Genomic DNA, 24,990 nt, shown 5'->3' with positions numbered 1-24,990 from the left:
AATCGCATTTAAGGAGCGCTTATTGGGTGCAAAGCACTGTACTCAGCGCTTGGGAGAGGACGATACCTCCCTCCCGGGTGTCCGTCCTGCCCCAGGACACGGGAGTTGCTTTCCCTTCAACGGCCCAGAAGCAGGCAGAGGACGGGGAAAGAGGGGAGGGGGTGAGGGTAAGCGAAATCCCCCATCACTCGAAAGTTGCTCGTACGGGTGAGTGAGGCCACGGGAACCGTCTTCCTTTGGTTCCAGAAGCCATCGCCTCCGCCCCCTCCCACAGGTTAAAATCAAACTTCACCGTCGGCAGGCCTTCTGCGACGCCGCCGTGGCGAGTCGAAAAGGTCGCCCTGATCTCTGGCGTTCAGAAAACCTCCCCCAAGACATCGGGGGCATTTCTCTTAGTGAAAGCGGGCTCCCTCTAAGGCGTCGGTTGCCGCCCTTAAATTCCAACCTCTTCGGTCCGAAGGCAGGAAGGTCGCTTCTGCCGGCCCCCCGCCCCACCTCAAACCACAAATTCCGCCCCCCCCGTCCCCTTGAAATGGCGGGGGGGGGGGATGAAGGAAGAGAACAAATCGGGGTTTGGTTCCAGGGGGTCCGCAGGGCGCGGGGGTGGGGGGGGGAGAAACAGCGTCACTTTTTTGAAGGTTTGGTTTGAGTTGGAGTCATTCTACGGGTGAGAAGGGATGGCACAGAAAGGTTGAGTGACTCACCCCAAGCCACACAGCGGGTCAATGGCCAAGCTGAGAAAAGAACCCAGTCCCCTTCGGTCTGAGTTCGAACGCCGGCCACCTGCCTCTCCACTCTCCCCCCCCCCCCCCGGCTCCCTCCGCCCTACCACTGCAGGGGATGCGACCCGTCACGTCGTCGCGGTGTACTCTCCCGAGCGCTTGGCGCCGTGCTCTGCACACGGGAAGCCCTCGATCCATACGACCGATTCAAGGCCCAGACGCTGAATGGCCCGGTGCTCTTCCACTACTCCGAAGCCCAAGGGCACAAATTTACGTTTTGGGCCAACTGAGGTGTGGAGTCCCCAATTCCGCTGGACTGCAAGTTCTTCAAAGGCCGGGATTTTGACCACCAGTTTGCCGTATTCTCCCAGGCGCTTAGAACAGCGTTCTGCGCACGGTAGACTGTAAGCTTCTCGAGGGAAGGGATCGTGTCTGCTAATAATAATGTTGGTATTTATTAAGCGCTTACTACGCGCAGAGCACTGTCCTAAGCGCTGGGGTAGACACAGGGGAAGCAGGTCGTCCCCCGTGGGGCTCCCGGTCTTCATCCCCATTTTCCAGACGGGGGAACTGAGGCCCAGAGAAGCGAAGTGACTCGCCCACAGTCACGCAGCTGACGAGGGGCAGAGGTGGGATTCGAACTCGTGACCTCCGACTCCCGAGCCCAGGCTCTTTCCGCTGAGCCACGCTGCTTCCCAGGTGCTAATCTGTTGTATTTTCCCAAGTGCTTAGAACAGGGTTCTGCAAATACTAGCCTGTAAGCTCCGCGTGGCAGAGCTCGTGTCTTACTAATCTGTTGCACGCCCTCGAGCACTCGGCACAGTGCTCTGCATACGGTAGACTCATACTAATAATCAGGGTATTTGTTAATAATAATAATAACGTTGGTATTTGTTAAGCGCCTACTACGTGCAGAGCACCGTTCTAAGCGCCGGGGGAGATACGGGGTCATCAGGTCGCCCCACGTGAGGCTCACGGTGAATCCCCATTTCACAGATGAGGTAACTGAGGCACAGAGAAGTGAAGTGACCCGCCCACGGTCACGCGGCTGACGAGTGGCAGAGCCGGGAGTCGAAGTCACGACCTCTGACTCCGAAGCCCGGGCTCTTTCCGCTGAGCCGCGCCGCTTCCGCTTACCCTGTGCCACGTATCCGCAAATCGGGTTGGACGCGGTCCCTGCCCCACGTGGGGCTCCCAGTCGCAATCCCCATTTTGCACTGAGGAAACTGAGGCACAGGGAAGTTAAGTGACTTGCCCAAGGGACACACCGCAGGCAAACGGCAGAGCCGGGATTAGAACCCACGACCTCCTGACTCCCAGGCCCGGACTTCAGTCACTACACCACGCTGCTTCTCTGGGGTGGCTCCTCGGGGGCAGGGATGGCTTCTGCCGATTCTGCTGAACTCTTCCAAACGCACACTACGGTGCTCGGCACACAGTGGGAACTCAGTGGATGCTATTTACGGAACGCTTATTGACGGCCCATCTCCCCCAAGGGGCCTTCCCCGACTAAGCCCTCGTTTCCATTTCTCCCACTCCCTTCCGCGTCGCCCTGACCTGCTCCCTTTACTCACCCTCCTCCGCTCCCAGCCCCGCCGCGCTTACGTCCGTATCCGCCGTTCATTTATTTCTATAAACGTCTGCCCCTCCCTCTGGACCGTAAGCTCCTCGCGGGCGGGGACGGGTCTGTTATCTTGTCACGGCGTATTCTCCCAAGAGCTCGGTACGGCGCCCGGCACACGGTAAGAGCGCGATCAACGCGACCGATCCATCGCTTGATGGACCGGTTGCCCCCAGGGAAAACGGATCCTCCCCGCTCCGCGCGCGAGTCGTCCCGCCCGGGAATCGTCCCGCCCGCAAGCGACTCCGCGGCCGCCTCCTCTCTCGGGGCCGAAGTCCGGCCCCGGACCTCGGGCCCGCCCGCCCCCCGCCGGGGCACGCACCTCTCGTGCACCTTGCCCTTCTCATCGCCCAGGGTGACCGTCACGGTGCGAACCCTGTCCAGGTCGAAGACGGTGTCGTACTGGTGGAAGTCCGAAGTGATCCAGCCGACCCACACGTTGGCGGGCTCTTGACCCGGGAAAATCCGCACCGAGTAGTAATACTGCCGAGGGGAGGGGGGAGAAGTGAAGGATCCGCCGGGCATCTCTCCCTCCCCTCCACCCGGAACGTCGACCTTCTCCGAATGCCCCGCAATCGATCGATCGTTGGTTCGACCGTGTTTGTTGAGCCGCGCGGGGCCCTCGCCAGGCGCTCGGGAGAGGATGACGGAAAAAGACACATCCCCTGCCCACAACCAACTTACGGGCTAGAGCGGGGGATACAGACATTCACCGAAATAAATGACGGACGCGGACCCCAGTGCTGTGGGGCTGGGAGAGGGGGAAGGACAGAAGCGGGGAGTCGGGGCGACGCAGAAGGGAGTGGGAGAAGGGGAGAGCGGGGGCTTAGTCAGGGAAGCCCTCTTGGAGGAGATGGGCTCTCGGTAAGGATTCGATCGTATTTACTGAGCACTGACGAAGTGCAGAGCACGGGACTAGGCGCTTCGGAGAGTACTTAGGGCTTAGAATGTGTCCGCGATATCAACTGTTGCGGTATCTCTTAAGTACGTGCCGGGCACCGTACTAGACGCCGGGGCGGATATAAGCAAATCGGGTCGGACACGGTCCCCGTCCCACCTGGGGCTCACAGTCTCCTTTGACGGATGAGGGAACCGAGGCCCAGAGAAGTGAGGCGACTTGCCGGGGGTCACGCGGCAGACCGGTGGAGGAGCCGGGATTAGAACCCATGACCTTCTGACTCCCAGGCCCCTGCTCTGTCCACTAATCCATGCTGCTGCTGCTGCTGTACTGTACTCCCAGTGCTCAGTCCAGTGCTCCGCACACATTAAGCCCCCAGTAAACCCGATCGACTGGCTGACCGACAGACGCCGCCGATCGACCGGCCCATTCCTCGGATCGCTCCAATCGGCGAAACCCCGGGGTTATAAATGGGTCGTTATCGGGGGGGCCGTTGACCCGGCCCTCGAAGGGCACCCTCTCCCGGGGGTCTTCCAGGAGTCCCTCCCCCTGCCCCCACGAGCCTCCGCTCCTACCGTAGACGTCTGCATCAAGAAATCGTAGTCGTCCCGATCATCCGCCAGCACGTCCTCCGTGAGCCGGGCCGAGTGGCCGGCACTGTAATCCGGCTTCGTCCTCCTCAGCATGAACCTGGAAGAAATGAGTAATTGGGGCATCGGTTAGGCGCTTACTATGTGGCCGGTGCTGTACTAAGCGCCGGGGGAGATACGAGGGAACCAGGGTGGACCCAGTCCGGGTGCCATAAAGGGCTCGCGGTCTTCATCCCCACTTGGCAGATGAGACGACTGAGGCCCAGAGAAGTGAAGCGACTCGCTCCAAGGTCACGCGGCAGACAAGGGGTGGAGCTGGGATCGGAACCCAGGCCCTCCTGCCCTACGTCTGCTCTGTGACCTCGGGCAAGTCACTTCCTTCCTCTGGGTCTCAGTGACCTCATCCGTAAAATGGGGATGAAGACGGTGAGCCCCACGAGGGGTATCCGACCTGACCGCCTCGCGCCTGCCCCGGCGCTTAGAACGGCGTTTGGCACCTAGTAAGCGCTCGTTAGGCGCTTACTAGGTGCCAAACACTAAGCGCTGGGGTCGCTACGAGGTAATCGGGTCGTCCCACGGGGGGGGGGGGGGGGGGGCTCACAGTCTTAATCCTCATCTTACAAATGAGGGAACCGAGGCACAGAGAAGTGACTTGCCCAGGGTCACACAGCAGACAGGTGGCTCCTAGGCCTGTGTTTTCCCCCCTTTCGCTTCGGCTCCTTCCTCCCCCATCCCTCTTTAGTCCTTTCCTCCTCCTCCTCCCTCCTTTCCCATCTCTGGCCTAGAAAGACCCCCGCTCTTCCCACCGCAGCGGACACGCCCGGGACCTCCGGGGTGAGAATCTCCCCCGGCTCCTCCCGGCCCGGAAAGACGGACCCGCCACCGACCTCTGCTTCAGCCGGGAGGGCTTCTCCTGGGCGTAGTCTTTGTGGTTGTTGAACTCGGGCTTGGCGGCGTCCTTCTCCCGGTCGGCCCGCTCGGGGATCAGGTGGCCGTGGGCCGTCTTCATGAGGACCTCGAAGTCGGAGTCCACGTCGTAGTCCTCCGGGTCGCTCTTGGGGCCGAAGAGGCCGGGGCCGGCGAGGCCCGCGGTTCTGGAGAAGGCCTCGGCGCACTCGATGGGCATGCTCAGCCGGTAGAACATGATCTCCGCGCTGCTCTTCTGGGAGCTGAACGACTTCTGGGTCACCCGCAGACACGGGGAGCTCGCCCCGGTCCCGTCGATCCGGGTCACCTGGCGCCCACGGGGCGAGACAGACCGCCACGAGAATCACTGGGGGTATCTGTTAAGCGCTAACTCTCTGTCGATGATAAGAGCCGGGGTTCATTCGATCGCATTTACCGAGCGCTTACCGCGTGCAGAGCGCCGGGCTAAGCGCTCGGGAGCGTCCAACGGAACGATAAACGGACACATCCGTCGCCCACGCGAGGGGCGTTGGTTGAGCACTGGGACGGGCTAATCAGGTTGGACACAGTCCGGGTCCCACTTGGGGCTCACAGTCTTTATCCCCACTTCACAGATGAGGGAACTGAGGCCCGAAGAAGTGAAGTGACTTGCCCAAGTCACACAGCAGACAAGCAGACCTCCTGACTCCCGGGCCTGGGCTCTTTCTACTAGGCCACGCTGCTTCCCGAGCACCGAACTAAGACAGACACGTTCCCTGACAACAGGTAGCCTGCAACCTAGAGGTACGCGGAATGGTTTTCAGCCACCATTTTGGAACCCTTTTGTGGTTTTCTTGAGCCCGAGTGGTATCTGTTAAGCACTCACTACGTGCCGGGCACCGTACTAAGCACTGGGGGTAGATACAAGCCGATGAGGTCGGACACGGTCCGCGTTCCACAGAGGGAATGTGGTATTAATCTCCATTTTACAAACGAGGGAACTGAGGCACGGAGAAGTAACGTGACTTGCCCCAGTAAGCTTGTTGTGGGCAGAGACTGTGTCTATTGTTACGTTGTATTCTCCCAAGCGCTCAGTACAGCGATGCGAACACGGTAAGTGCTCAATAAATACAACCGACTGACCGACACCGCAGACCAGTGGTGGGTCTGGGATTAGAAGAGAGGAGAAGCAGCGTGGCTCGGTGGAAAGAGCCCGGGCTTGGGAGTCAGAGGTCGTGAGTTCTAATCCCAGCTGCGTCACTTATCAGGTGTGTGACTTTGGCCAAGTCACTTCACTGGGCCTCAGGCACCTCATCTGTAAAATGGGGATGAAGACCGTGAGCCCCACGTGGGACACCCTGATGACCTTGTATCTACCCAGCGCTTAGAACCGTGCTTGGCACACAGTAAGCGCTTAACAAATACCACGACTATCAGAATCCAGGTGCTCTGACTCCCAGACCCGTGCTCTTTCCACCAGCCCACGCTGTTCCTCGCCGCTTTGAGAACCCCCCCCCCCCCCGCCCTAACCGAGCCACCCCGGGGCGAGCCCCCATCTTGGATCCCCCCATTCTGGGGCCGCCATTTTGAACAGTCCTCCCCAACCCTCCCCGCCTCCCGGGACGCCTCCGACCCCGGGGGCCGATTCGTCCGCGAACTCCCCCAAGCGGAAGACAGACCTCGATGTGCTCGTGGTCGGCCGGCACTTGAAGGAACTGAGGGAGCCTCTTGCTCAGCCACATGGTGATGTCCCTGTTGGTGTTGACGGCGAAGGGCTCGTAGCCTTCCTGCAGCCCGCAGATGGTGAAATACTTCAGGGTGCTCACGTCCTTCCCGAAGTTCATCCGCCCTACCTGGGCCAGCCCGAGGCTGCACACGGGTATGAATCCTGGAGAAGATGGAGACGAGCCAAATGTCCTCGGATGGTCACGTGGCCCTAGACTTTCCCTCCCACCCCTAGGGTCTATTCAATTCAATAAAATTCTATTCTATTCAATTCTAAATAAAATTCTATTCTATTCAATAATACTATTGAATGACTAGGGTCCTCATTCCCCGCCCCGGATCTACCTGGACGGCACCTCATACCTTATATCGTTCTACTGTACTCTCGCAAGCACTTAGTACAGTGTTCGGCACGCAGTAGGCGCTCAGTAAATACGACTGACTGACAGACGAGGAGCATGGCGTCCTGGATAGAGCTCGGGACGGGGAGTCGGAAGGTCGTGGGTTCTAGTCCCGGCTCTGCCACTCGTCTGCTGTGTGACCTCGGGCAAGCCACTCGGCTTTCCTGGGCCTCAGTTAACTCATCTGTAAAATGGGGATTAAGACTGCGAGCCCCGAGTGAGACGGAGACTGCGTCCAACCTGATCGCCTTGCATCTACCCAGCACTCAGAACAATTCCTGGCACAGTACGCGCTTTAAAAATACCATTCTTGTTATTATTAAAAAGAGTGAGTTTCTTGAGCACCTCTCGGGAGCCCAGCACTGTTCTGAGCCCTTGGGAAAGTACGACAGAGTGAGCGGACATGATTCCCTGCCCTCGAGGAGTTGGACTGTAAGCTCGTTGTGGGCAGGGAACGTGTCTAAGAACTGTTATATTGTCCTCTCCCAAGCGCTTCCTACAGTCCTCTGCACCCCAGTAATAATAACAGTAATAATAATAATAATGGTATTGGTTAAGTGCTTACTACGTGCCAAGCACTGGGGTGGATTCAAGTCGGTCAGGTTGGACACAGTCCCTGTCCCACATGGGGCTCATCGTCTCTATCCCCATTTTCCAGGTGAGGGCACTGAGGCTCAGAGAAGTGAAGGGACTTACCCGAGGTCACCCAGCAGAGACGTGGCAGAACCGCGATGAGAAACCATGACCTTCTGACGCCCGGGCCCGTGCTCGATAAATACCACTGACTGATCGATTCGATCGCTGATTTTGATTACCCTATTTGTCAACGTCTCTATGTACGCCTCCGCCGTTAGGGTGATTCGTCCTTCCGTCCATTCCATCGTATTTACTGAGCGCTTACTGTGTGCAGAGCGCTGTACTAAGCGCTCGGGAGAGCGCAAGGCAACGATAAACAGACCACGGGGAGCTTAGCGTCCGGAGCGGTGGCTCCTCGCGGGCGGAGACGTGTCGGGCACCCCCACGGCGTCCCGCCCCCGTCGCCCGGGGGCGTCCTTACCCTGGCCGACCTCGAAGTCCTTGAAGGCCAGCTCGGAGCCGGAGTCGTCCAAGAGGATCTCGCCGTTCAGGGTGAACATCAGGGTGCGTTCGTTCATGTCCACCATGCAGCCCACGACGTCGCCCGCCTGCCACGCCCGCCCGTAGTGCTCGTTGCCCTGGTGCCAGCGCTGGGCCTGGCGGGGAGAACGGCGTCACGTCTTCCCCTCCCCGGCCCCAACCCGACTCCCTGGCCCGGGGATGTCTCCCCGAGGGGACGGGCTGTTCCGGCTCACTGCAGGCGGGGAACGCGTCTGTTTATTGCCGTACTGTACTCTCCCAAGTGTTCAGTACAGGGCTCCGCACGAGGCCTTCCCCGCCGCCCGGGCCCGCCGGCGGGAGATGGCGGCTCCGGAGAGACCAACTCTGGGAGCTGACCGCACCTTGAGGACGGTCGGGGTCCCCCTCGGGGAGTCGTAGCAGCCCCCCACCTTGAAACCAAGTCTCCACGCATCGTTCCCGCGTCATCCCAGGACAGGGACAGCCCGGTAATCGGTCATTCGTACTTATTGAGCACCTCCTGTGTGCAGAGCGCTGTACTAAATGCTTGGGAGAATTCCATACAACAATAAACAGTGCTTAACAAATACCATAATTATTATTACCTATTATTATTCAATCGATCATAACTATTGAGCACTTACTGCGTGCAAAGCACTGTACTAAGCGCTTGGGAGAGTACGACAGAACAACAAATAGACATATTCTTGCCCCCAGTGAGCTTCTGGTCTAGAGGATGAGACAGACATGAATAGAAAGAAATAAATGATGGATATGGACATGAGTGGTGTGGGGCTGGGATGGGGGGGATGAATAAAGGGAGCAAGTCAGGGCGACGCAGGAGGAGGAGAAAGGAGGGCTCAGTCAGGGAAGACCTCTTGGAGGAGATGGGCCTTCAATAAGGTAAGACCACCGACTCCCACTGTTGCCCCGGGGGGGCTGGAAACCGGCAGGGCAGAACACCCCCGGATCCCGGGACCCCGCTAAACGGAAAGCTCAACGAGGGCGGAGATCACGGCTACCGTATCTTCTGTACCGTTCTTGCCAAGCGCTCAGCACAGCGCACCAGTAAGCGCTCGACAGACGCGATCGACTGCCTGACTGCCCTGGCCCGCGTCCGTCCGCGCTCACCTTGAAGCCGTCGAAGGCGAAGGCGTGTTCGTCCGAGCCCAGCTCTTGATCGGGCTGGCAGCCCGGCCTGCTCCAGCCGACCCTCATGTCCCCGGCCGTGACCGCCTCAAACTCGAAGTACCACCTGCCCGCCTTCACCGCGTACGTCTTCTCCGCCCGGAAGATCCGGAACCTCTCGCCGGGGCCGCTCGACGCTTCCGTCCTCGTGGCTGCCGGGAGTCGAACCAAGGGCGCGGGTCGTTAGGGGGGGAGCGAAGAGGACGACAACAGATGACCGACAGGACCGCCGTGGCGTCGGTTAAGGGCTTACTACGCTGAACGTTAGGAGAGAAGCAGTGTGGCCCGATGGATAGAGCCCCGGCCTGGGAGTCAGAAGGACTTGGGTTCGTGAACCCGGCTCCGCCACTCGTCCGCTGGGTGACCATGGCAAGTCACTTCACTTCTCTGGGCCTCAGTTATCTCGTCTGCAAAAAGCGGTTTAAGAGTTTGAGCCCCAAGTGCGACGGGGACTGCATCCAACCTGATGAACTTGTACTTACCCCAGTGCTTAGAACAGTGCCTGCTAAGAATAATAATAATAATAATCGTGGTATTTGTTAAGGGCTTATTCTGCATCGAGCACTGTACTACGCGCTGGGGTCGAGCCAACATAATCAGGTCCCACAGGGGATTCACGGTCTAAGGAGAAACGACAGGGTAACGAATCCCCATTTTGCAGAGGAGGGAACTGAGGCCTAGAGAAGTGAAGTGACTTGCCCGGGATTAACAAGCAGACAATAATAATAATAATGTTGGTATTTGTTAAGCGCTTACTATGTGCAGAGCACTGTTGTAAGCGCTGGGGGAGATACAGGGTCATCAGGTTGTCCCACTCGAGGCTCACAGTCATTTACAGATGAGGTAACCGAGGCCCAGAGAAGTGAAGTGACTTGCCCACAGTCACGCAGCTGACAGGTGGCAGAGCCGGGATTCGAACCCATGCCCCCTGACTCCCAAGCCCGTGCTCACGCTGCTGGGTGGAGCTGGGATTCGAACGCAGATCCCCTGTGTTCTTTCCCCTACGTCACGCTGCTTCTCACAGCGTGAGAAGCGTGGTACACAGCGACTCATTACAATGATGGTATTTGTTAAACGCTTACTGTGTGCCAAGCACTGTTCTAAGCGCTGGGGTAGATACAAGCTAATCAGGTAGTTCCACGTGGGGCTCACAGTCTTAATCCCCATTTTACAGATGAGGGAACTGAGGCACGGAGAGGCTAAGTGACTTGCTCCAAAGTCACACAGCTGAAACGTGGCAGAGCCGGGATTAGAACCCATGACCTCTGACTCCGGGGCCCGGGCTCTTTCCACTGAGCCCGCTGCTTCCACCACATTGGAAAAAAGAAAAAGGGAGGGGGGGATATGGGGAGATACACACAGCCTGAGTAGGAGGGAGAACGGGATATTAGAACCCTATTTTGCAGGTGAGAAAACCGAGGCCCAGAGAAGTGAAGCCACTTGTCCGAGGTCACTCGGCAGGCTAGTTCAAGAGTCGGGATTAGAACCCGGGGCCTCGGACACCCAGGCTCATGCTCTGAGTTCTCTGGCCTCAGCTTCTTCTTTGGTAAAATGGCTCTAGCTCGCGGCGATTTTGTGAGGATAAACTGAGTTAATCGATGCGAGAGCACTTCGGAAAAATGAAAGCGCTCGACAAAGAAGAATCAATCATTCTTCGATTTGTCGTTATTTCCTTTTCCCTTTTCCTTCTTTCCATCTCTCTCTCCCCTAGCCTTCCTCCTTCGACTCTTTTACGCCATTTTCTTTCCCACCTTGGAGTGGGGAGATACGGTCTTCTTACTCTAACAGAGAGGCTGCCTCGAGACCAAGATGCGGAAAGGAACTTATTATAATCATGTTTGAAGACACCCCGGGAAGTGAAAATCCACCTTCGATTGTGCACGCGTGACTCACAAGGCCAAGTCCGCGTCTCCCTCGGGCCTGGCTGCACTGTGCACAAAAAATGGCCGCTCCCTGTGGCATTGCCTTGTTTCTTGATTTACGGCGGCTGGCTCATTTTAGGCTTTTTCCTCCTGATTTCTCAGTTCTTTCGAAGCCTTAGTTTAAGGACAGCCTCTCCCCCCTTTGGCTGCAGTGGGGCCCGTGCTGCCCTGACTGAGACCTTAAAATAATAATAATAGCATTTGTTTAATGCTTACTATGTGCCAAGCGCTGTTTTAAGTGTTGGGATAGATAACAAGGTAATAGGGTTGCCCCACGTGGGGCTCACAGTCTTAATCCCCATTTTACAGATGAGGGAACCGAGGCCCAGAGAAGCGACTTGCAGGCAGGTGTCAGAGCCGGGAGTAGAACCCAGGTCCTCCGACTCCCGGGCCCGTGCTCTGCCACTAGGCCTTGCCGTTTCTCTGCCCTCCCTCGCCTCATCCCACACAGCCCTTCCACGGGGCCGCCCGGCCCTCCCGTGCTTAGCCGCCGGATGGTCGCCCCCGGGGCGACTTCAGGGAGGAGACGTAAGGAGGAGGCAATACCGTGATCCTGATCGGGGGCCTCGAGGTTGTAACCGTAGCCGAGCAGAGTCCGCACGGCCTCCCGGAGGCTGTCTTTGTTGGACTTCTTCGTCCGGTCGTCGAGGAGGGCGTAGGGGACGAGGCGAGGGTTTCTTCGGTTCTTTACGTCCTGCCCGGGGAGAAAGCGGAGGAGGTCAGTAAAGCCACACCAACACTGCCTTATGTGGGAGGGGGTGGGGAGGAGAGAGAGAATCTTCCGCAGAGACATCGGGGAGGTCACATCTGGCCCGACTCCACGCTATGGACCCCAGTGCAAGGCACTTCAAAGAGCACCATCAGTGCTCCTTATGGTGAGGAGGAGGGGAGGAGGCGGATAAGAGGAGAAGGGACCGGGGGAAGAGGAAGGAAGAGAAGGAGGAGGGAAGGGGGCAGGAAGGGAAGCGGAGGAGGAAGAGGAAGGAAGAGGGAGGACAGAAGATGGGGAGGAGGAGGGAAAAGACGGAGAGGAGGAGGGGAGGAGGAGGGAAGAAGGAAAGGACAGAAGAAGGGGAAGAAAAGGGAAGACAGGAAGGAGAAGGGAAGACGAGAAGGAGGACAGAAGGGGAGAAGCGAAGACAGAGAGAAGGGAAGGGAGGGAGAAGAAGGGGAGATGGGGAAGAGAGGGGAAGAGAGGGAGGAGGAGAAAGATGGAGAGGAGAAGGGAAGGCGGGGAGGAAGGAGACGGAAAGGAGAAGGGAAGATGGGGAGAAAGACAGAAGAGAGGGAGAAGGACGCAAGTGGGGAAGGAGGACAAAAGACGGGGAAGGGACGGGGGTAGGACGGAAGAAGGGAAGAAGGGAAAAGGACGGAAGAGGGAGAGGAGGCTGGAAGAGGAGAAGGCAGGAGGGGGAGGGGAAAGGAGAAGGAGGAGGAACGGGGAGGAGGAACGGGGAGGAGGAACGGGGAGGAGGGAGCCCCGCTGTTAGAAGACGGCCAGCTGTGGGCCCCAGTTGGCCCAACCTGCTGGATGCCGTAAGTCCAGCCCTGCCGAATGCGGTCCCGGGCCCACACGTTGTGGGCGTTCTCGGCCAGCTTGTCCACCATGGCTTCCTGCGAGGCCGTCAGCTTGATGAAGCTCAGGTCCATGGGGGCCGGCTTGTAGCCGCTTGACAGCTGGTAGCTGCGAAAATAATAACAATTAAAATGACGGTATTCGTTAAGTGCTTACTATGTGCCGAGCACTGTCCTAAGCGTTCGGCAGCTACAAGTTAATCAGGGTGGACACAGTCCCCGCCCCACATGAGGGCTCACACTCAAGGGGCCATGCTGCTTCTCAATTAATCAACCAATCGATAATATTTATCGATCCCTTTTATGCGCAGAGCACTGTGCTACGCGCTTGTGATAGACACGATTCCTGCCCACAGTCTACAGAGGAAAACGTCCCGAGAAATAGCTTGAAATATTCCATTTGATCCAATGCCACTGGTTCCAACGCAGCTGGGGTTGATATAGCAGTTAATGATATTTATTGAGCGCTCACTGTGTGCGGAGTACTGTACTAAACACTTGGGACAGTACAATATAACAGAGTAGATAAACCCGTTCCCTGACCACAGAGAGAAGCAGCACGGGCCTAGTGGAAAGAGGATGGGCCTGGAAGTCAGAGGACATGGGTTCTCTGCCACGCGTCTACCGTGTGACCTTGGGAAAGTCACTTGCCTCCTCTGTGCCTCAGTTACCTCATCTGCAAAATGGGGATTAAGACCGTGGGCCCGTGTTACCCACAGTTACCCACGGGTTACTCTGTGACCCATCTTGCTCAACTAAGAGAAAATAAAGATTTGCTTAAAACCAGGGTTCATTCGTGGAAAAAAAAAAAAAAATTCCAAAAATAACTGAAAGGATGAGCAAAGCTTATTATATCTCCCTTAGCCTCGCCGCCTAACTTCCTCAGAAACGTGGGGACGTGTGGCCTGACTCTGCCAAAACACAGTTTGTACTGATGTGATCTGAGACTGCCATCCCACGGGTCACTGCCCTTCCCAAGAGCAGTCAAGGGGATTATGCCTTCTGCCACACTCTCCGTAGCGGGGCAGCTCGCTTCAACTTACTTCTTGGGCAGTTTCAACTTCTTCACCTTTTCTTCGGCCCGTTCGTCGGAGATTCCGACGTGGCACCCCAGTGCCAGCAGGGTCCTGGAAAAACAAAACTCTGGATCAACTGGACCAAGCCCAGGCCCCGCACAGAAACGCGTCCCATAAAACTAGGCCCGAGGGAGGCCTAGTTCATTTTAACCCCAAACCAGGTAGTTCTGACGGGAAGTAACCCCGTCGACTCCAGACTGCCCTCGGGTATTTTCGGGTCACATTTTACTACTGTTCACCAGTTTCCAGCGAAAAATATCCCTAGGTTTTAACCCTCTCCTCTAGAATGGTCACAGTTGAAGGGATAGCGGGGATGAGTGGAGAGTGGGTCAGCCATTTCTAATTCTAGAAAATCAACAGAACACGTCAGCCTGCTTCAGCTCTGGCTCTGCCCCGGCCCTCTGCCCCCCACCGTCATCCCCTCCCTGCCTGCTCGGGCTCGGGATGCCGATCCCGTTCCTCAGGTCCTTGCCCTCGGGCACCACCGCCCCCAGGAAACACGGCCATCTTACTTCAGCGTCTCCAGTGACATCTGCAGGTTGTAGTTGCGCTCCTGCTCGGGCAGTTTGGCAAACTCCACCAGGCAAGGGTGCTGCCTCTTGTTGTCATCTCTCACCTGCGGAGACAGAGACAGTCGGCTCCGCGCTTCTGCCCGTCGCGAGACGGCACGGGACCTGGAGGCCCAGGTTTGAGCCCCAGCTCCGCGCCGTGACCCTTGAGCAAAGTCCCTTAGCCTCCGTTTCCTCACCCGTAAAATGAGGACTAGTCTGTGAGCCCTGCGTGGGTATAAGTGCACCCTCGGCTGTGACCCCTTTAAAACCCAAGAGTCAAATCTTAAGGAAATGGAAGCAGGGGGGCAAAAAATCCCACATTCATTCATTCAATAGTATTTACTGAGCGCTTACTATGTGCAGAGCACTGTACTAAGCGCTTGGAATGGACAAATCGGCAACAGATAGAGACAGTCCCTGCCCACTGACGGGCTTACGGTCTAATCGGGAGAGACGGACAGACAAAAACAATCTATTCAAGACTTCCCCAAGCACTGTTAAATGGCTCTCGATTATTTCCTCTTCCCCCATTTTGTAGGTAAATAATAATTACGGTATTCGTTGAGCACTGACTTTGTGCCAGGCACTGTACTAAGTGCTGAGGCACCGTTCTAGAGCCCGGTAAAGCATTTAGCTTTTCAGTATTCTGTCGTGTGCTATCACTGAAAAAGTACGGCAGTCTTTGAAAATCTGCAGGGTTTTTACAGGAAGGCGGCATGTTGGCTAGTCAGAGGACTAAACCCCAGACTGTGAGATGCCGGAGGGAAGGGATCGTATGCCTCGCTTCTTCTCTACTCTCTCAGACGTTCAGTACAGGGCTTCACGCTTAGTAGGTGCTCGATGCGAGCCATTAATGATGATGATAAAAACAGAAAGTACACATGCAAACACACTGAATTACTAACGCAAAAAATGTTGGAAGAAGCCTCCTTTCTGCTGTTATTTCTTCCGTTAAGATAATGAGATCAGGCACCGTCCCTGTCCCAAACTGGACTCACAGCTAAGAGGGACAACAGGTATCTAGCCCCATTTTACAAGTGAGGAAACTGAGGCCCAGAGACATTAGGTGATTTAAAAGCATCTTAGCCCTACAAAACCACCACCCCTGACCCCATATCTTGGACTGTGAGTCCTTGCGTGACAGGGACTGTCTCATCTGCTTACAATGCCTCTCCTCCAGCACTTATCACAGTGTTTGGCACTTGGAAAGTGTGCAGTGAATACCACAAGATAAAAATTTCTCTACAACCGCCTTCAAAGTCCAGGGGTGACCTTCACCAGTGATCTCTCTAAACCCTCGGATTTAGAAATTAATCCCTCAAAATCCTTTAGAATCTGGCCGGGTTCATGACCCGCAAATGCCTGTATTTCTGTCCCATCGCGGGGAGTTTTAATTAAACCCCAGAGGAGAAGTCCCGCTTTCATGAAGAAGCAGTCGGGGCGGATCCTTCTCTAGCGTTCAGTACATCACCGGGGGCTGTCTTCGGCCCATCAGCGGGTGGGGGACGTCTTTAGTCCTTCGGTCCCGTTGGGCAAATAGCAGAGCAGGGGTGTGGCCCGGCTCTAATGGTATTTGTTGAGCGCTTACTATATCCCAGGGGCTGTACTGAGCCCTGGGGTAGATACAAGCTAATGAGGTTGGACACGGTCCATGTCACACATGGGGCTGACAGTCTTCATCCCCATTTTACAGATGAGGGGAGTGAGGCCGGAGAAGTGAAGTTGTTTTTACGGTATTTCTTCTGGCCCTACTACATTCCCTGCCCGCGGTGAGTTTACAGTCTAGAGGGAAGTTTGATCCTTGAGCTCTCGGGCACTTACCGGTCCATACTGCCAGCCCAGCTCCACTTTATTCATCACCCAAAGCTCGTGGATGTTTTCCGCTAGTTTCTCTCGGATCCTCTCCAGGTGCGGGGACAGAACAACCTGAAAGCGCAGGACGAGACCGTCCTCAGCAACGGCCGAGATGCCCCTGGGCGAGCTCCACCCAGCCAGGGAGCATCCCCGCTCTCCCCGTTGCGCTCTCCCGAGTGCTTAGTACAGTGCTCCGTACGTTGTGAGCGACTCTCACGGACAGGGAGTAGGTCTACTCTATTAGACTCTCTCGAGTGCTCAGTACAGTGCTCTGCACACTGAACACTCTGAGATCCTTGAAGATAGGGATTCTATCTACTGTAAAGTGCTTAGTACAATTCTCTGCCCCTAGAAAGCACTCAGTAAATACAGTTGATGGATTGGTTGACTAATTGAGCCCTTCCTTGTTCGATTTCTCTTCTCCCTGGGCCACTCACCCTGCACTTAATAATAATAATAATAATAATAATAATAATGGTATTTGTTTAGCGTTTACTACGTGCCAGGCACTGTATTAAGCACTGGGGTGGATACCAGCAAATCGGGTAGGGCACAGCCCCTGTCCCAAGTGGGGCTCACACTCTCAATCCCCCTTTTACAGATGAGGTAACTGAGGCCCAGAGAAGAGAAGTGACTTGCTCACGGTCACCCAGCAGACGAGCGGCAGAGTCGGAATTAGAACCCATGACTTTCTTACTTCCGGGCCCGTGCTCTATCCGCTACACCAGAGCACTACACTCCCCCTTCCCCTCCTCACAGTACCTGTGCGTATTTGTATATATTATTTATGACTCTATTTTTTTAATGATGTGTATATACATCTATGATTCTATTTATCTTGAGGATATTGATACCAGACTATTGGTTTTGTTTCGTTATCTGTCTCCCGCGTTTAGACTGTGAGCCCGCTGTTGGGCAGGGATTGCCTCTATCTGTTGCCGAATTGTCCATTCCAAGCGCTTAGTAAAGACTGAGCTCCCCTTTTCCCTCTGCTCCCTCTACCCCCCCCTTCACCTCCCGTCCCATCCCCTCGGCACCGCACTCGTCCGCTCGACTGTATATATCTTCATCACCCTATTTATTTTGTTAATGAGACGTAGATCGCCTCGATTCTATTTATCTGCTATTGTTTTAATGAGACGTTCTTCCCCTCGACTCTATTTATCGCCATCCTTCTCGTCCGTCCGTCTCCCCCGATTAGACCGGGAGCCCGTCAAAGGGGGGGGCCGTCTCTATCAGTTACCGATTTGTCCATTCCAAGCGCTCAGTACAGTGCTCTGCACATAGTAAGCGCTCAATAAATACTTTTGAATGAATCAACACCCCCTGTTGCCTCCCCAGCAGCCCTGAAGCTCCAGTCACGTCAACACCTCTGCACTCACATTAGAATAATACCATCATCATCATTATTATTAGCAATATTCCCCCCTGGGCACTTAGAATGGCACTCTGCCCTCAGGGAAACCGTGGCCTAGTGGACAGACCCCAGGCCTAGGATTTAGAAGGAACTGGGTTCTAATCCCAGCTCTGCCACTAGTCTGCGATGAGACCTCGGGCAAGTCACTTCACTCCTCTGGGCCTCATCGGTAAAATGGGGATGAAGACTGGGAGCCCCATGCGGGACAGGGACTGCGTCCAACCCTGGTAACTGGTATCTACCCCAGCGCTTAGTACAGTGCCTGGCACCTAGTAAGCGCTTAACGAATACCGTGATGATTTATTTCGCCTCTGGTACCTGGCTGGTGTCCACGGGGATCGGGGTGAAGGCGGCTTGGGGCAGGGAGGCGGTGGGACCCAGCAGGTCTCTAACCCCACGGGTGCTGTTCTGGTCCTGCTTGTATTCGCCGCTGTTTTCCACCTTCAGCTTCTCCTTGGGCAAGACCGCTTCGAAGCAAGGGGCGTACCCAGGCGGGGGGAGGAACTTAAACTCTCCGTGACGACCCCCGAGCAGGAAACGGACCCTGAAAGAGGATGAACGAAAGGTCAGGTTGGACTGGATTTATTTTTCAATTAAGGGATTTGGGTCCATGCTCTCATCCGACAGACAGTGACTCTCCCCCTCTTCCAAGCCTTATTGAAGGCACATCTCCTCCCGGAGCTCTTGAGTCAAAAGGACCTGGGTTTTAATCCCAGCTCTGCCACTTGTCCTCTGGGTGACCTCGGGCAAGTGGCTTCACTTCTCTGGGCCTCAGTTCTCTCATCTGTAAAATGGGGATTAAGACTGTGAGCCCCACATGGGACAGAGACTGTGTCCAACTCGATTTGCTTGTATAATAATAATAATAATGTTGCTATTTGTTAAGCGCTTACTAAGGGCAGAGCACTGTTCTAAGCGCCGGGGGAGATACAGGGTGATCAGGTCGTCCCACGTGGGGCTCACGGCTTTAATCCCCATTTTACAGATGAGGGAACTGAGGCACAGAGAAGTTAAGTGACTTGCCCACAGTCACACAGCCGACAAGTGGCAGTCGGGATTCGAACCCATGACCTCTGACTCCCAAGCCCGTGCTCTTTCCACTGAGCCACACTGCTTCTCTACCCCAGCACTTCAGAACAGTGCCTGGCACACTGTAAGCTCTTAACAAATACCACAATCATTATTTATTATTACACCCTACTTTCTTCTCTTCCTATTCCCGTCTGTGCCACCCTGATTTGCACCTTTTATTCACTCCAGGCTCCCAGCCCCACAGCCCTTATGTGCATATCTGTAATTTATTTATTTTCATGTCTCTCTCCCCCCTCCTGTAAGATTACTGGCAGGGAAAGTGTCTGTTTATCGTTACATTCTACTCTCCCAAGCACTTAGGAGAGGGCTCTGTACACTGTAAGCGCTCAGTAAATACGATTGACTGACTCTAATCCTTTCCAGCCCGGATTTCAGGAAAAAGCCCCAGCCAGGGAGTCAGAGGAACCTGGGTTCTGAACCCAGCTCTGTCACTTTTCCGATTATAGCATGGTGCTCCTCACTTGAGTAAACTGCCCTATTAACACCTCCGTTATTATTATACCAAGTGCTAACTCCAAACCTTTCACACCTCGTCACCTCTATGAGAACCAGGGCTTTCTCTGCACTGCCAAAACCGTTCTATAATAATAACAAAAGTAATAACAGTAATTGTGGTATCTGGAAGTGCTTACTACGTGCCAAGCACTGTACTGAGCCCTGGGGTCCAGAGGAGATGATCAGGTCCCACATGGGGCCCACGGGCTAAATAGGAAGCAGCGCGGCTCAGTGGAAAGAGCCCGGGCTTGGGAGTCGGAGGTCGTGGGTTCGAATCCCGGCTCCGCCACTTGTCAGCTGTCTGTGGGCAAGTCACTTCACTTCTCTGGGCCTCAGTTCCCTCATCTGTAAAATGGGGATTAAGACTGTGAACTTTATGTGGGACAGGGACTGTGTCCACCTGAATGTCTTGTATCTACCCCAGCACTTAGAAGAGTGCCTGGCACCTACTAAGCCCTTAACAAATGCCAGTTTAAAAAAAAAAACACACTTTGTTGTGCTGTACTCTCTCAAGTGTTTACTACAGTGCTCTGCACACATTAAGCGCTCAGTAAATAGGACCGATCGACTGATGGGTGGGATACCAACTTGATGCCGGCGGAGAAGCTGACGACCGGGAAGAAGAGGCCGTCGACGTTGAAGTTCTCGAACATCCCCTGCACGGGCTGTCCGTTGATGCGGAAGGAGACGCTGGGTGCGCTGAGGTCCAGGCAGCAGCTGACCACGTCCTCCGTGCGCAGCACGTGCTGGTTGGGGGAGCTGACCGTCCGGGCGATGCAGCCTGTCGGACAGACACAGCGACCGTCTCGGCACTCTCGTCCACGTCCTGCCTTTGGCCTGGAATACCCTCCCTCCTCATATCCCACAGACAATGACTCCCCCCCCGGCTTCAGAGCCTTATCGAAGGCCCATCTCCTCCAACCGGCCTTCTTTGATTAAGCCTCCTTTCCTCTTCTCCCACTCCCTTCTTGACTCGCTCCCTTGATTCATTCCCCCCCTCCCGGCCCACCACACTGTGTCCATATCCGTAATTCATTTATTTCTATTAATGTCAGTCACCCCCTCCACACTGTAAGCTCATTTTGGGCAGGAATGGGCCCGTTTCATTGTTCTACTGTACTCTCCCAAGCACTTAGTACGGTGCTCGGCACACAGAAAGAGGACAACAAATACAATTGACCGACTGACTGAAAATAATGGTTGAAAAAAAAAGACTAATCCACGGTCCTTTAAGTCCTTATTAAAATGATTCTTCTTCTCTGTGTTTTGCACAACAACAATTTTAGGATAATCCAGTTCTAGCAAACTAGTTTACAGTATCGTGAGAAAAACTGGGTTGATTTTCAGGGAAAATCGATTCCCAAAATCACCACTGATCCAACCACCAATTCCCTCATCATTCTCCTGAAGAAGCGATGATGATGATGATGATGGTATTTGTTAAGCGCTTACTATGTGCCAAGCACTGTTCTAAGCACTGGGGTAGATACAAGGTAATCAGGTTGTCCCACGTGGGGCTCACAGTCTTCATTCCCATTTTACAGATGAGGAACTGAGGCACAGAGAAGTGAAGTGACTTGCCCAAAGTCACACAGCTGACAAGTGGCAGAGTTGGGATTAGAACCCGTGACCTCTGACTGCCAAGCCCGGGCTCTTTCCACTGAGCCACGCTGCTTCTCACTAACTTTTGCAAAACCCCTAGGAACTTGGTGTAAATTACCTGTAAATGGGCTTCCTTTCTTCTACCCATTTTACAAATAATCACCTCTGCCCAAATGGAGAAAAATGAAAATCCACAACCCTAGAGGCAGCTTTTTTTTCCCTCTCCACATCAGGTCAAATCACTTACTAATGCCCCGCTCTGCACTGGAGAGCTCTCTAGATTCAAGAGAAATTGAGTCAGGTTGCTGATGGCCAGGAAAGACTCATTTTACCATTTCTACGCGGGGACCTTGGGAGTCACTGATAGGGAAGTTTTTTTGTTTAGTTTTTTGATGGTATTTGTTGAGCGTTTACTATGTGCCAGGCACGGCAAACGGTGGTTGGCACATAGTAAGCGCTTAACAAATACCATCATCATTATTATTAGATACAAGCTAATCAGGTTCGACCTAGTCCATGTCCCACGTGGGGCTTACAGTCTTAATCCCCATTCTACAGGTGAGGGAACTGAGGCACAGAGAAGTGAAGTGACTTGCCCAAAGTCACATGGCAAACAAGAGCTCTGCACTTAATAAGCGTGTTTGTTTTATGGTATTTGCACTTACTGTGTAACAATTACTGCTCTAAACGCTGGGATAAATGTGAGTTTATCAGGTTAGACACAGTCCCTGTCCCACATGGGGTTCACAGTCTAAGTAGGACAGGTATTGAATCCCCATTTTGCAGTTGAGGAAACTGAGGCCCAGAGAAGTGAAGTGACTCACCCAAGGCCACAGAGCAGACAAGCGGTGGAACCGGCAATAGAATCCATGACATTCCAAGTGCTTAGTACAGTGCTCTGCACATAGTAAGCGTTCAATAAATATGATTGAATGAATGACCTTCTGACTCCCGGGCCTGTGCTCTATCCACTACGCCATGCTGCTTCTCCAGTCCCAGAATCCCAAACCCCAAGAACCGTCCCTTGCAGGGGAGCCACTGAACCCCCAGACCTGTCACCTGCCCCAAAGGGGAGGCCACTGAACCCCCAGAATGGTCCCCAACTAGCCGGTGTTGGCGGAGGCCGCCGATCCCATGTGACTTTGAGCGAGAGGACTTTCACTTTCCCTCCTCCGTAAAATGGGGATGAAGATTGTGAGCCCCACGTGGGACAACCTGATTACCCCGCATCTACCCCAGGGCTTAGAACAGTCCTTGGCACGTAGTCAGCACATAACAAACGCCGCAATAATTGGGCAGCGTCACTCACCCGACCACAGGTGGAGGCCGTCGAAGCCGTAGGAGAAGAGGTCATCGCCGACGCCGTTGCCGCCCCACTCCTCGCCTCCGCCGGGGTAGGGGGAGTAGCCCTCCGTGGAGGCCCAGCCGACCCGCAGGTGCGTAGCCTCCGCCGTGACGAAGGGCTCCGCGTGGTCCACGATGAGCTCGTAGTACCACTTCCGATACTGGGCGGACCCTTCGCTGATCCCCAGGAACACATTGGGCCGCATGCTTCGGACAGGACAGAGAGGAGAGAGGCCGTCGGACGGCGGGGCCGAGCCCCGCCAGCGACGGCCACGTCTCCGCTCCCGCTGGGCCCCGCAGTCGGCATCGCTCTCCGCAGAGGTGATGTCGCCGCCGAGGCCCGGTAGGGGCTGGGGAGTGGGACGCGTGGAGTCAGTCAGTCGAGCATATTTATCGAGCGCTTACTGTCTGGAGGACGCTGTACTGAGCACCCGGGAGAGGACAATAGAACGATATAAGAGACACGTTCCCCGCCCGCAACGAGCTTACAGTCTAGAGGGGGAGACGGACAGTAATATAAATCGATAAATTACCGGAGATGAACGTAATGGGGCTGGGAGGGGGGACGGCTAAAGGGAGCGAGTCAGGGTGACGCAGGAGGGAGTCGAAGGAAAGGAAAAGAGGGCTTCGTCAGGGAAGGCCTCTTGGAGGAGATGCGCCTTCAATAACATTTTGAAGTGGGGGAGAGTGAACCAGGCCAGAAGGACGTGGGCGAGAGGGTGGTGACGAGATAGACGACAGCGACGTACGGCGAGAAGATTAGCACTAGAGGAGGGGAAGTATGTGGGCTGGGTTGTAGTAGGAGAGCAGCGAGGTGAGGTAGGAGGGGGCGAGGGGATTGACCGCTTTAAAGCCGACGGCGAGGAGTTTCTGCCTGATGCGGAGGTGGATGGGCAACCACTGGAGGGTCTCGAGAAGTGGGGAAACGTGGCCTGAACGGTTTTGTAGAAACATGATCCGGACAGCGGAGTGAAATATGGACCGGAGTGAGGAAAGACAAGAAGCTGGGAGGTCAGCAAGGTGGCCGATTCAGCAATCCAGGAGGGATAGGAGAAGTGCTCGGATTAACACGGTAGCAGTTGGAATACGGAAGAAAGGATGGGTTTTAGCGATGTGGTGGATTTTGAACTCACAGGATTTAGTGATAGACTGAATATGTGGGTGGAATGACAGAGAGGAGTAGAGGATAATGCTAAGGTTACGGGTTTGGGAGACAGGAAGGATGGTGGTGCTGTCTACAGCGATGGAAAAGTCAGGGAAAGGAGAGGGTGTGGGTGGAAAGATAAGGAGTTGTGTTTCTGACACGTTAAGTTTGAGGTGACGGCGGGACATCCAAGTAGAGATGTCTTGAAGTCGGGAGGAAATGTAAGACTGCGGAGAGGGAGAGATCAGGGCTGGAGATGTACAATTAGACCACTTGGAGGTGGTCGTTGAAGCCACAGGAGCGAATGAGTTCTACAAGGGAGTGGGTGTAGATGGAGAGTGGAAGGGGACCCAGAACAGAACTCTGAGGAACACCCAGAGTTAGGGGGTGGGAGGCAGAGGAGGAGCCCGTGAAAGAGCCCGAGAATGAGCGGCCAGAGGGAGAGGAGGAGAACCAGGAGAGGACTGAGTCAGTGAAGCCGAGGTTGGATAGTTTCCAGGAGAAGAGGGGTGAGCAACAGTAGCGTCAAAGGCAGCTGGGAGGATGAGGAGGATTTGGATGGAGAAGTGGCAGTTGGATTTGGCAAGAAGGACATCACAGGTGACCTTTGAGAGGGCGGTCTCTGTGGAGCGAAGGGGACGGAAACCAGATTGGAGGGGGGCGAGGAGAGAATTGGAGGAGAGGAATTTGAGACAGCGGGCTTGGACGACTCGCTCATGGAGTTTGGAGGGGAATGGTAGGAGGGAGACGGGGCGATAACAGGAGGGAGCCACGGGGTAAAGGGAGGGTTTTGGGTTGCTTTTTTAGGATCAGGGAGACGTGGGCAGGTCCCACCTGGATCTGACAGTCTAGAGGAGAGGGAAAGGTGGTAACTGAGTGGCACGGTTTGGCTGAGCCCTTTCCCCTGGGGAGCTGGGTCCGCCCGCGGTCACCTGCTGACGTGGTTGACGAGGCGGGTCTGCAGGAGGAGGTCTCTTCCCGGCAGGAGGTTGTCGCAGATGAGGTGCTGGTTGGAGCGGACGGCCACTCCGTGGCAAACACACAGGGAGCAGAGGACGTCCAAGACCTGCCAAGATTCATTCGCTCGATCGTATTTTTTGAGCTTTCGCTGTGTGCAGGGCACGGCACGAAGCACTTGGGAGAGTACCGCGGAACAATAAATTGACACTTTCCCCGTCCACAACGAGCTCGCAGTCTAGAGGGGGAGTGTGAGACGCTTTCTGCTCACCCACCGCCCCGTTCTCTTTGCAATAGATTTCACGTAGCCAGAAACTCACCATGTCCGACTAGACACTCACCTTAGTAAGATGGTGAGGAGGCTGCAGATTATGATGATATAATAATGACATAACAATAATAATAATAATGAGTCCCTGTCCCACATGGGGTTCACGGTCTTCATCCCCATTTTACAGAAGAGGAAACTGGGGCAGAGAAGTGAAGTGGCTTGCCCAAGGTCACACAGAAGACAAGTGACAGAGCTGGGATTAGAACCTGTCCGCGCTCTAGTGAACAGACCACTCTGCTTCCCTCGCCCCACCCCTGATATTTATTCTGGGGTCTTTTGAAGCTGGTGATGATAACCCCATATTACCTTCAGAAACAAATAAGGGATTCAGGAATGTAATAGTGATAAGAATAAGAACCATAACTGTTACATCTGTTAAGTGCTTGCTATGGGCCAAGCTCTGCATTAGATGCAGGGGTAAATACAAGATAATTAAAGACTCTCACGGGGCTCACAGTCTAAGCAGGAGGGAACACCGGTATTGATTGAATCCCCACTCTGCAGA

At 54.9% G+C, this 24,990-nt stretch overlaps 1 protein-coding gene across 1 annotated transcript in view; it reads right to left on the bottom strand.

Annotated features, from left to right (window-relative positions):
- The window catches only part of RYR2 (ryanodine receptor 2), a 232,928-nt gene that overhangs the window by 124,456 nt on the left and 83,482 nt on the right, over positions 1 to 24,990 (bottom strand). The window contains 15 exon segments of the mRNA XM_029047213.2: positions 2,666 to 2,826; positions 3,817 to 3,931; positions 4,719 to 5,065; positions 6,396 to 6,604; positions 7,900 to 8,074; positions 9,069 to 9,277; positions 11,594 to 11,741; positions 12,572 to 12,731; positions 13,666 to 13,749; positions 14,211 to 14,314; positions 16,071 to 16,175; positions 17,839 to 18,064; positions 19,696 to 19,888; positions 22,019 to 22,260; positions 24,130 to 24,263. Coding sequence (XP_028903046.1) covers positions 2,666 to 2,826; positions 3,817 to 3,931; positions 4,719 to 5,065; positions 6,396 to 6,604; positions 7,900 to 8,074; positions 9,069 to 9,277; positions 11,594 to 11,741; positions 12,572 to 12,731; positions 13,666 to 13,749; positions 14,211 to 14,314; positions 16,071 to 16,175; positions 17,839 to 18,064; positions 19,696 to 19,888; positions 22,019 to 22,260; positions 24,130 to 24,263 — 2,612 coding nt within the window.

Source organism: Ornithorhynchus anatinus, chromosome 19 (assembly GCF_004115215.2).
Source record: "Ornithorhynchus anatinus isolate Pmale09 chromosome 19, mOrnAna1.pri.v4, whole genome shotgun sequence".
Lineage (NCBI taxonomy): Eukaryota > Metazoa > Chordata > Mammalia > Monotremata > Ornithorhynchidae > Ornithorhynchus > Ornithorhynchus anatinus.
The sequence above is the reverse complement of the archived record's forward strand: the minus strand, read 5'-3'. Positions and strand labels throughout refer to the sequence as shown.